The 12,435-nt window shown below is 42.1% G+C and overlaps 1 protein-coding gene across 4 annotated transcripts in view; it reads right to left on the reverse strand.

Annotated features, from left to right (window-relative positions):
- Positions 1–12,435, reverse strand: part of nlgn1 (neuroligin 1) — a 798,160-nt gene that overhangs the window by 706,462 nt on the left and 79,263 nt on the right. For 2 of the 4 annotated variants that reach the window (XM_085990295.1, XM_085990296.1), the window contains exons 2-3: positions 9,615–10,396; positions 9,150–9,209 (exon numbers count right to left, since the gene is read on the reverse strand). In XM_085990295.1, coding sequence (XP_085846421.1) covers positions 9,150–9,209; positions 9,615–10,107 — 553 coding nt within the window. In that variant the 5' untranslated portion in view covers positions 10,108–10,396. The remainder of the gene's footprint in view (positions 1–9,149; positions 9,210–9,614; positions 10,397–12,435) is intronic. The other 2 variants (XM_085990298.1, XM_085990297.1) reach the window with 1 other exon arrangement.

Genomic DNA, 12,435 nt, shown 5'->3' on the forward strand with positions numbered 1-12,435 from the left:
GAGATCAATGTAGTATAGTGGGAATCCCTAATGCGATGCTGCTGTGACGTCAACAAGCTGTCTCAGCAGCCAATCACAATGCAAAATTCTGACAGACAAGGAACCAGTAAGTGAAGAAGTTGCTTTTATTCGGACTTTTTAAAAATGTTAGAGAGCAAAAAAAAATTGGCGCTCTCACATGGGGAAAAGTAAACCTGAAATAAATATGAACAAACTTTAAAAAATATAATTTTTTAATGTTTCTTTAAAATTGTAATTTTTAGCACAATGGCGAAATTTAACACTCCACAAAATTAAAACTAGTTTTTCAGGGCCTTAACGTTTGTTTAGCAGTTAATACACTGTTAAAACCCCAGTTACACCTAATTGAAACATGGCCTAACTTTTAATGGGGTATTTAACAATGATATTACCGTGGAAAAACCCAAGTTTTTGTCAGTTTCCACTGACTGCCGGATATTGGGGAGGCGGGGGGCGGGGCGCACACAGTGCAGCCAGCGTCAGAGCAGTGAATGACTGACCTCAACTTCAGGATTTCCCGTTTAGATGCACACTGTTAGTTCGCTGTAATTACCCACCACAAATTCAGGGCCATTGTTTTCAGAGAAAACTTTGGGAGGTGTGGGAGAAGAAGGACCATTAGGTGGTCAGATGACATAGCTTCTTAGTGTAGCAATTGGCTCAGGTGTAAAGCGGAAAGACAACTTCCATATGGCAAATTCAAAATCTTAGCATTGGGTGGGTGTAGGTGTAAAGAATAGGGAGAATTGTTCCGCACATAAATACAAGGACATTTAAACCTCAGTGACACAGCAATATAGAAAGAGACCTGGGAGGAAGGCACCAGTCTGCCCTCTAAGTGGAGCAACATTTGGGGATGTTTACAGCATTTCTCTCACTGTCCTGGGTAGATATATCTGATAGATAGATCTATCTCCCACCTCTAGACTGCAAATTCTCTGCTTTACTTATGCTACTATGACCAGTGCTTATCTGAACTTCCCTTTGGCACTCCTTCCAAGCTTGAGCTTGAAATACACCCTCCTAGATGCTCTTCCTCCTCCCTACATTGTAGGATTCGCAAAATCCAGAAAATACAGTCTAGATTGGTAAAACCCCTGAAATGGCCACATTGTGAGAACACAAGATGGAGTTGGCAGTTCTCATGGCTCAGTTCAAAAGGACACACCAGCAGTATCTTACAGCAGCCTGAGTCATCACCGATTAGAAGATTCCAGAATTTACTGCTATTGATATGATAATATGGTTACAGCAGTAACGAACTCGTAAACAAAAGTATTTGCACCTGGAGGTGCGCTAATTGCTAGCAAAATGCAAACCCATCTCTGAAATCGCTGAGCACAGAAAAAAAACCATTATCTGTACCAAACTCAGAGGGACACAGGACAGATCCCATCAGTTTCATTTACAAGACATTAAAATAAAGTACTTGCTTTTGTCAAAGCAGCCTGTCCATTACCTTGACAAAAGAAAACCCCTGATTTGGCGCCGAGATAAGGACAAGGAAACAGTATAACTGTGGAGGGAGAATCGACAGCAAGACTTCTTATTCATTCAGTGAGATTCAGACAGATCCATCACAGATTCACACAGACACAAGGTCAAGGACAGAGCGAGGAGGACCCACAAGGTTGTGCAGGAGAGCAGAAGCAGTGAAGTCCAAGTCCAGATACCATCAGGAGTTCGAAGGCCGAGTGGAGAGGAGACGGTTCGAGGAGTTCGGAGGACTTTCAAGATTGTGCAGGAGAGCGGGTTCAGGAGCCGGTCCCATGAGGAAGATCGGAGATCCCGGATGTCACAGGAGTACCAAGATTAAGGACGGTTTTAAAACTCTGGTGAGCATAAAGGCCCAACTCTACCTAACTGACATAGTTGAGGTATATTTTAGCAACGGGAGGGTTTGTAACATTAAGGGTTTTGTAATTCAGGAGTGTGATTTATCCCTCGATGTGTCCGTGCGCTTTTCCCACCCCCGTTTTAGTATACCGCTGATTAAGAATTGTTGTATGATTTAAGATAGTCAAAGTTATTCCTTGTGTGTTAAATTTTAGTTCCCATTGGGAGACGTGCTAATGATTTTTGTCTAAATTGATTCTTGCATTCTCTGTGTTTATTCTCCTTGAAAATAAAAATATTTCTGATTTAAAACTCACCTTGTCTCACCTGATCCATTTGTCTTCCGAGTCACAAGTTGGGCCACACATCAAGGTTGTCTGGCAATAAGCCCAGTGTCTAGAACCGGTGAGGGGGGAGCGCTTCGGAACCGCTCACGAGCAGTGCGAAATCAAAACCGATCTAGCACACCATAAGCTCCTTAAAACGACCCCTTACAGTGGAGCAACATTTGGGGATGTTTACAGCATTTCTCTCGCTGTCCTGGGTAGATATATCTGATAGATAGATCTATCTCCCACCTCTAGACTGCAAATTCTCTGCTTTACTTATACTACTATGACCAGTGCTTATCTGAACTTCCCTTTGGCACTCCTTCTGAGCTTGAGCTTGAAATACACCCTCCTAGATGCTCTTCCTCCTCCCTACATCACAGAGTGTTGAAATTATGGCTCATAACACAGTATTGTACTTCAAATTAATTAATTTCCAGGACTTAAACTGTGGAACCTCTCGGCCCTGAAAATCTAGGGGCAGGGGGGTTAATCCCTGCAGTTATGCTGGGATCACACCCACTGTGGAACTCTGCCACTGACCCCACTGAAGTTCACGAAGCTCGGGGGAGTAGTCTGTAGGAGCAGGCTTTTTGGCAGTGTTGGAGTGCATCTGTAGCACCCCCACTTTGTAAAGATCCTGGAAACACGATTTGTCCAACTCGAGCGTTGCAGGGTCTGGAAAGATCACACAGTCACAGTGGCCCCTGTGTCAGAATGCCGCTTTAAAAAAAAAATGTACATTTCTTCCTGACTTTTGGTGGGTCCAAGCCCCAATCCGAGCCTAGACCCTCATGTTAGGCCCCGCTTGCACCCTTTAGGAGGCCAATACACGTAATCTCACTGGGAATGCCCGCCTCCAACCATCTGTCGGTTCCCAATGAGGTTGAGAAAGCAGGAAATTCCAGCAGAGGATATTCGAACAACAACAACAACTTGTATTTACATAGCGCCTTTAACGTAGTAAAACGTCGCAAGGCACGTCACAGGGGTGTTATAAAACAAAATTTGACACCGAGTCACATAAGGAGATATTAGGGCAGATGAAGAGCTGGGTTTTAAGGAGTGTCTTAAAGGAGGAAAGAGAGGAAGAGATGTAGAGAGGTTTAGGGAGGGAATTCCAGAGTTTAGGGCCTTGGCAGCTGAAGACACGACCACTAATGTTGGAGCGATTAAAATTGGGGATGCTCAAGAGGCCAGAATTGGAAGAACGCAGATATCTTGGAGGGTTGTGGGGCTGGAGGAGATTACATAAATAGGAAGGGGCGAGGCCATGGAGGGATTTGAAAACAAGGATGAGAATTTTACAATTGAGGCGTTGCTTAACTGGGAGCTAATCTAGATCAGTGAGAACAGGGGTGATAGGTGAACAGGACTTGGTACGAGTTAGGACATGGGCAGCCAAGTTTTGGATGACCTCAAGTTTACATAGGGTAGAACGTGGGAGGCCGGCCAGGAGTGCATTGGAATAGTCAAGCCTAGAGGTCACAAAATCATAGATGAGGGTTTCAGCAACAGATGAGCTGAGGCAGGGGCGGAGTCGGGTGATGTTACGGAGATGGAAATAGGTGGTCTTAGTGATGGCATAGATATGTAGTTGAAAGCTCATCACGAGGTCAAATATGACACCAAGGTTGCGAACAATCTAGTTCAGCATCAGACAGTTGCCAGGGAGAGGGATGCAGTCTGTGGTTAGGTAATGGAGTTCGTGGTGGGGACCGAAGAAAATAGCTTCGGTCTTCCCAATATTCAGTTGGAGGAAATTTCTGCTCACCCAGTACTGGATGTTTGACAATGTAGAAACAGTAGAGGGGTCAAGAGAGGTGATGGTGAGGTAGAGCTGGGTATTGTCAGTGTATCTGTGGAAACTGATGGCGTGTTTTCGGATGATGTCGCCGAGGGCCAGCATTTAGATGAGAAATAGGAGGGGGCCAAGGATAGATCCTTGGGAGATACCAGAGGTAACGATGCGGGAGCGGGAAGAGAAGTCGTTGCAGGTGAATCTCTGGCTACGATTAGATAGATAGGAATGGAACCAGGTGAGTGTAGTTCCACCCAGCTGGATGAAGGTGGAGAGGCGTGGAAGAGGATTGTGTGGTCAACCGTGTCAAAGGCTGCAGACAGGTCGAGAAGAACAAGGAGGAATAGGTTTCCTTTGTCACAGTCACATAGGATGTCATTTGTGACTTTAATAAGAGCTGTTTCGGTACTGTGACAAGGTGGAAATCTGATTGGAGGGATTCAAACATGGAGATCCGGGATAGATGGGCATGGATTTGGCAGGCAGCAGCACGTTCAAGGACTTGAGAGGAAAGGGAGGTTGGAGATGGGCCGATAGTTTACAAGGACAGAGGGGTCAAGGGTTGATTTTTTGAGAGGGTGATGATGGCAGATTTGAAAGAGATGGGGGCAGTACACGAGTGGAGAGAAACGTTAACAATATCAGCTATTCCCACCCTTGGCCCCACACTTTTCACGCCAATTGCTTTGTTTGGAGGTGGGGGCGGGGGGGGGGAAAGGGTCTGCCCAAACGGCCAAGCAAATTTGGAGCCCTTACCTTCCTCCTATAATCTTCAGGCTTTTAAAATACAAACTCGCTGTCACCTGATTACTACTTCTTTATTTAGCTTGTCTTCCCTTTTAGTCCTTGCAATTTTGGTGGTATTCTGCACTAAAGACCACAGCTCTTCCTCTCGATCACTCAACAAAGAGAGGTTACAGGTTTACTGGGGTGATGTAACATGGACTGAAATACATCAGTGTTTTATAATGAACATCAAAACCACTCAGTGAAATATTTTAAATGAAGAGCAAAACATTTGAAGATGCCAGGTTTTGTTTTAAAATAGAAATCTTCGAATTAGTAGAAATAAAGATTTTATTTCCAAATAAATTAGCAGTGACAGATTGACAAACGTAAAATGGGGCACCACAACTTTTTTACCTCTTCACAAAGCAAATTTTTATTTGACTTTTTCTTGGAATCAGTAGAAATGGCTAGTGAATGGTTTTAATCTACATATAGACTGGGCAAACCAAATTTGTGTAATAGCGTGGAGGACGAGTTCATGGAATGTATAGAAAATAGTTTTCTGGATCATTATGTTGAGGAACCAACTGGGGAACAGGCTATTTTAGATCTAGTATTGTGCAATGAAATTAATTAATAACTTTGCAGTAAAGGGGCCTTTAGGGAAGAGTGACCATAATATGATAAGAATTTTATATTGAGTTTGAAAGTGATTTAGTTAAATCCGAAACTCAGGTCTTAAATCTAAACAAAGAAAACTGCATAGGTATGAGGGGCGAGTTGGCTAAGGTAGATTGGGAAACTACATTTAAAGGTATGATGGTAAACAAGCAATGGCTAGCATTTAAAGAATTAATACATAATTTACAACAAATACACAAAAACCCCACAGGAAACATGGTCCTACCGTGGCTACAAAAGAAATTAAAGATAGTATTAGATCAAAGGAAGAGGCTTATAACATTGCCAAAAAAGTAGTAAGCCTGAGCATTGGGGGGGATTTTGGAATTCAGCAAAGGAGGACCAAGAAATTGATAAGGAAAGAGAAAAAGAATATGAGACATAAAAACAGATTGTAAATGTTTCTATAGGTATGTAAATAGGAAGCGATTAGTGAAAGTAAATGTTGGCCCATTAGAGGCAGAGACAGGAGAAACTATAAGGGGCAATAAGGAAATGGCAGAGACATTAAATACTTTGTATCTGTCTTCACGGTAGAAGACACAATATCATTCCAGAAATAATGGGGAACCAAGGGTCTAGAGAGAATGAGGAACTTAAAGAAATCAGTATATATAAAGACATAGTACTGGAGAAATTAATGGGACTAAGTGGCAACAAATCCCTTGGACCGGACGTCTTGCATCCTAGGGTTTTAAAAGAGGTAGCTGCAGAGATAGTGGATGCACTGGTATTAATCTTCCAGAATTCCCAAGATTCTAGAACAGTCCCCAAGGATTGGAAGGTAGCAAAATTAACCCCGCTATTCAAGAAAGGAGAAAGAGAAAAAATGGGGAACTATAGGTCAGTTAGCCTGACATCAGTAGTAGACAAAATGCTAGAATCTATTATTAGGGATGTGGTACAGGGCACTTGGAAAATCGTAATAGGATTAGGCAGCTTCAACATAGTTTTATGAAAGGGAAATCATGTTTGACAAATCTGTTAAGAGTTTTTTGAAGATGTAACTAGTAGGATGGATAAGGGGGAACACCAGTGGATGTAGTGTATTTGGATTTTCAAAAAGCATTCGATAAGGTACCACACAAGAGGTTATTACACAAAATTAGGACTCATGGAATTGGCGGTAATATATTAACATGGATTGAGGATTGGTTAATGGACAGAAAACAGAGAGTAGGAATAAATGGAACTTTTTCGGCTTGGCAGGCTGTAACCAGCGGGGTACCGCAAGGATCAGTGCTTGGGTCTCAGCTATTTACAATCTATATTAATGACTTAAATGAAAGGACTGAGTGTAACATATCCAAGTTTGCTGACGATACAAAGTTAGGTGGGAAAGTAATCTGTGAGGAGGACGCAAAGAGGCTGCAGAGAGATATAGACAGGTTGACTGATTTGCCATGTTCTTGCCCAATGTGGGGAAGTGTGAAGTTATCCATTTGGTAGGAAAAACAAAAGAGAATATTTTTTGAATGGTGAGAGACTGGGAAATATTTGCATTCAGAGGGACCTGGATGACCTTGTACATGAATCACAGAAAGTTAACTTGCAGGTACAGCAAGCAATTAGGAAAGCAAATTGACGTAAGAAAGCTACTAGGCACTTGGTCTGAGTATTAAACAAGGCTTTAATCAACATGGAGATCCAGTTGTCCTTCACCAGTTCCTGTCAAAGAATGTCCTGAGCAAGCTGGGCCCATGCCCGAGTATTTATACTCTCCCTGGACAGCGCCACCAGCAGGCCGCCCAGTATTATTTCATAAGTCATTTCCACATGAATGACAAGATTCATGTCACAAATGGTATGTTAGCTTTTGTTACAAAGGGATTAGAGTATTAGAGTAAAGAAGTCTTACTACAATTATACAGGGCATCGGTGAGGTCACACCTGGAGTACTGTATACAGTTCTGGTCTCCTTACCTAAGGAAAGACATACTTGCCTTAGGGGGAGTGCAACGAAGGTTCACTAGACTAGTTCCTGGGATGAGGGGATTGCCTTATGAGGAGAGATTGAGTAGACTAGGCTTTTATTCCATAGAGTTTAGAAGAATGAGGGGTGATCTAATTGAAACATATGAAGTTCTTAAGGGGCTTGACAGGGGTAATGCTGAGAAAATGTTTCCCCTGGCTGGGGAATCTAGAACACGGGGTTACAGTCTCAGAATAAGGGGTTGGCCATTTAGGGCTGAGTTGAGGAGAAATTTCTTCACTCAAAGGATTGTGAATCTGAGGAATTCTCTACTCCAGAGAGCTGTGGATGCTCAGTCATTGACAGAGGTCAATACATTTTTGGGAACTAAGGGAATTAAGGGATATGTGGATAGTGCGGGAAGGTAGGGTTGAGGTAGATCAGTCATGATCTTGCTGAATGGCGGAGCAGGCTTGAAGGGCCAAATGGCCTACTCCTGCTCCGATTTCTTGTCTTCTTAGTGAATGGTAAAAATAACATGAATAAAAATTTTAAGATGAACTATGCTGTTTCAATGAGTCAACTTAATATTAAAGTAATAGGGACCTTGCTTGTCGGCTCTCTGGCTGGTTCCTGTAGCAGAAAGCTTCAGTTCTGCTGGTAAGGCTTGTTACTTTACTATTCCTTTGTGCTACTCCTATTTTATCCACTATTCAAACTACTCCTGTTAATTCAAAGTCACCAGGATAATTTGAATTCGAATTGGGCTAAACAAAAAGCCTCCAGTACTATTTTATTCGAACAGCTTAATTTAAATTAATGGATATTTCAAAATTTTAATGCAGAAAAAATGACTTTGAATTAACAGGAGTACACTATGTTGGAATTCTACTTGCTCCAGGTTTGCAGTGAAAACTTGCATGAGCAGCTATGGACCTGAACCTCATCCTTTTATCAAAAACTAAAAACTGTGGGTTTCTTTACATCTACATTCAAATCCTTTACTATACTGTATTTATCTACATTTTATATGAGGCTGTTTTGCTTACATGTTGATACCACTGTATTATTCATAGTTTCTTCTGAAATATTTGATGAATATGTTATATTGTAATAAGAGAACACAATCCACACTTGGCAGAAAAGTTTAATGGCTGTGAATTTCTGCCACTATGCCACCATAACTTCATTGGAAGTGTGGCGGAAACCCCTTTTACACACGTAAACAGACGCAGCGACAGAAAGTCTAAGGGCAATATCTTTTGTAATCCCTAGACTTCTTGTCAATTCACTGCCAATAATCACTGAAATAATACCAGTAATAAAAAAATCACAAATGCCAAGCAAAAACTAAATTGGACAAGTTAAATTGTGTAGTTGATGGTAACACAAAGTACTACACATGGAAGACTTCTTTACCATGGAGTAGTTTGCTACAGTAGCATTTACAAGACTTAAGTTGCCTATTTTAGCTTATTTAGCCATTGTAAAATATAGCCTCTGACAGAATAGAATATTGTATAGCAAACATAAGTCTTTGAAATCTTAGAGTCTCTTTAAATAGTACCATATATAAATAACAGATAAAGTACATGAAAAGGTGTGGTATAAATATAACTTTTCATATCGTCAAGGTAGCCAAATGAAAGATGAAATTATCATATAAAAGTTATGTTCTGTTTTATTAGTGCTGTCCTTTAAGCGAGTTTTAAATCCATGCTTTCTGATGTGTGCATTAATGTCATAAATTACATGACATTTGCTGACCTTTGGCTTAAAGTATCAGTGGTGGTTTCTGGATGAGAAGTACAACCTCTTCTGCTCCAAGCTTTATACATACCTCCTTTTCTACATATTTTCTTGCCGGGTTTTCTGGCACATTCCTTCGATATTCTTTTTACTGAAAAATGAATAAAAGACTAAAAAATAACATGAGCTCCGTCACAGACAGTAGGAGCATGCAACACCACCAACTGACTTAAAATTGTCCTTTCTACAAAGACAGGCTTCCAACTCATTGTGTCTGCACACACAATGGGCAAAATTATACACCTTTTCTTAAGTCAGTGAGAGGGGGATTGAGAACCAATATCCACCTCGATGGTCGTGCCATAGCGGGGAGAAATGAGTGGAGGCAAGATACAAATCTGATGCATAGGAAAAGCTTCATGCATATACACACATATATATACACACACACACCACAGCATGCAAGCATTATGTCATGCTTCCTAAAACAAAGTAAGATACAACATTTAGTAAAGATTAAAATTAGATTTCCCTGTTCCTTATGGCTTACACTCACCATCTTCAGTAGGCACGTATATGTTTAGAAAGAGGCAATCTTCATTCTGTTCTTGGACATAAGAGGCAATTACTTCCAAGTTGGCAGTAAACCACACTGGGAGCATAACATCTGGCAACATACCATGTATATTCTGGGGACAAACTGGTGCAAAATGGGTAGCATTTCGGATTTCTGACCAAGAAGAAGGGGGTTCAGGGGGTTGGAAACGGCGTTCTCCTGTTGGTGAAGCAGCATATGGTATGCCAAGATACTGAATTACTGGACCCAAGATTTCATTACTCAGTTCTTTTTTAATCCCCCTCAATCTGCCATAATTGGTGTTTACCACTGGGTAAGTGTCATCTAGCTTCTGGCAGAGCACCAGGTTGCCCTTCAATGTAAATCCCAGTATCCAAAGAAGGAAGGTAATATGAAATCCCATTCGCACTGGATGCATCATCACCACCCTCAATATGCAGTTAAGCCATGATGGCCTCTCTTGAAGTGGCATGGTCTACAATAGGTCTCCACAAATATAGAAACAAAAATCCTGCTTGATATCGGGATGAAATCTCAGCAAACTACAAGGTGTTGTATATACAGAGTCCCAAGGCAAATCTCAGAAGCTTTCTATATCAGAAATATTTCCCCATGGATTTCATACTTGAAGATCACCTTCACTTGATGCTATTTTTCAGTCAACATCCTAAAATTTCTTTTTTGTGCCAACATGAAGAAATCGATTGTCCACGGTGGATTTCCTTTGATAAATCAACTATAGCTATCAGGATATTTGTGACCTGTAAAATATAAATAATATTGTAAGTATCAAGATACATTCCAAAATTAACATATCATATTCTAAAGTTTCACATTTATTCCTTTATATGCAAAAAAAAATTCTAAGTATATTTAATTAAAAAAAGAACTCTTCCCTCTGACTTTCCATTTTTAGTCAAATTACTGTTGGTGATATCAGCAGACTTCCATATGACAATGGTCTGTCTGCTATTTTAAAAGAGCATCTATATTACAATAGTGGACAGAGAATGCCATATTTCAAGTACTCATCCACTAATATCAACAAGAGTAGTTCCCAGCTTTTGTTTATTAGCAAGCAACCTCGTTTGGCTAGGCTGATGGGATTAGAGATTTGTACATATGCCATATTCAATTCTGTTACATGGATAGCATGTAGAATCTGTGCTTGTAGTAGAACAAAACAACCAACAATTCTAGCTCACCCACAAAAACAGGAGCAATCTGCTCTAGTGTAAATGCCCATCTAGATACATGGTTGAAAGTTGCCAAAACAAATTCTGAGCTGCACCAGGTGGGCATAAATCACAGGTGGCACTGATACTTAAATCCATGGTGATTTGGGTGGGAAGGAAGACCTGTACTGTTTGTTTTTGTATGATTCCTCAAACATGATGTGGAACTTTAACTGGAATATCTTATCTGGAAATGCCACAAAAAGTTTTTCTTACATTGTAGTAAGTATGAGTGAGCGGACCTGTGGGAGGAATGGAGTCGGAGACCGGGGATGAAGGCAGAGCGGAGCAGAGGCCTGGGTGTCTGAACGAGCGGACTACTTGCGAGGGAGACAGTCAGCAAGCGACACAACGAAGGAGTGACGTCAGAATTCAAAGGTGTCGCTGGCACAAGGGAGCTGAGAGGTGAGTATTTGTGGTAAGTTTTTTTTGTTCTGTTTGAGTATATTTATGCTAAGTAGGTCATAGCCTATCTAATAGAGGGAAGTGCTGATTAGTGGGTAGCTGTTGAGTGTTTCTTGTTAAGTTTTAAGTTTATTTCTGCTAAATTACCTCCATAGTCTGGTAACTAAAGGCATGGCAGGGCAGCTCAGTCCCATGATTTGCACATCCTGTGCCATGTGGGAAATCCTGGACGCTTCTTGCGGCCTGGATGACCACGTGTGCAGGAAGTGTCGCCAACTGCAGCAATTCGAGCTCCGGGTTTCGGAGCTCGAGCGGCAGCTGGAGTCACTACAGTGCATCCGTGAGGCTGAGAAATACTTGGAAAGCACGTTTCTAGAAGTGGTCACCCCGTAGCCTCAGAATTTGCAACCAGAGAGGGAATGGGTGATCGCCAGACAGAGAAGGAGGCAGGTAGGGCAGGGATCCCCAGAGTGCATCTCGCTCACTAACCGGTTCACAAACTGGTGGCGGTGATGGTTCCTCTGGGCAGAGCAGACAGAGTCAAGGCCACAGGTGCTTCAGCTGCACAGAGGGGAGGAAGGAGAGTGGAAGAGCAATAGTGATAGGGAATTCATTGGTTAGGGGAACAGATAGGTGTTTCTGTGGACACAGACGTGACTCTAGGATGGTATGTTGCCTCCCTGGTGCCAGGGTCAAGGATGTCACTGAGCGGCTGCAGGACACTCTGAGGGGGGAGGGTGAACAGCCAGAGGGCGTTGTCCATTTCGTTACAACAACATAGGCCGAAAGAGGAATGAGGTCCTGCAGGCAGACTATAGGGAGCTAGGAAAGCGATTAAAAAGCAGGACCTCAAAAGGTAGTAATCTCCGGATTACTCCCGGTGCCACATGCCAGTGAGTACAGGAATAGGAGGATAGGACAGATGAATGCGTGGCTGGAGAGATGGTGCAGGGAGGGAGGGCTTTAGATTCCTGAGGCATTGGGACAGTTTCTGGGGAAGGTGGGACCTGTACAAGCCGGATGGGTTACACCTCAACAGAGCTGGGACCAATATTCTCGCGGGGAGGTTTGTGAGTGCTGTTGGTGAGGGTTTAAACTAGCTTGGCAGGGGGATGAGCACCAGCATATAGGAGTAGAAAAGAGAAATAAGGTGCATAAAA

Source organism: Somniosus microcephalus, chromosome 6, assembly GCF_052327205.1.
Source record: "Somniosus microcephalus isolate GS21.2 chromosome 6, FLI_Smic_1.0, whole genome shotgun sequence".
In the NCBI taxonomy this organism is placed as follows: Eukaryota; Metazoa; Chordata; class Chondrichthyes; order Squaliformes; family Somniosidae; genus Somniosus; species Somniosus microcephalus.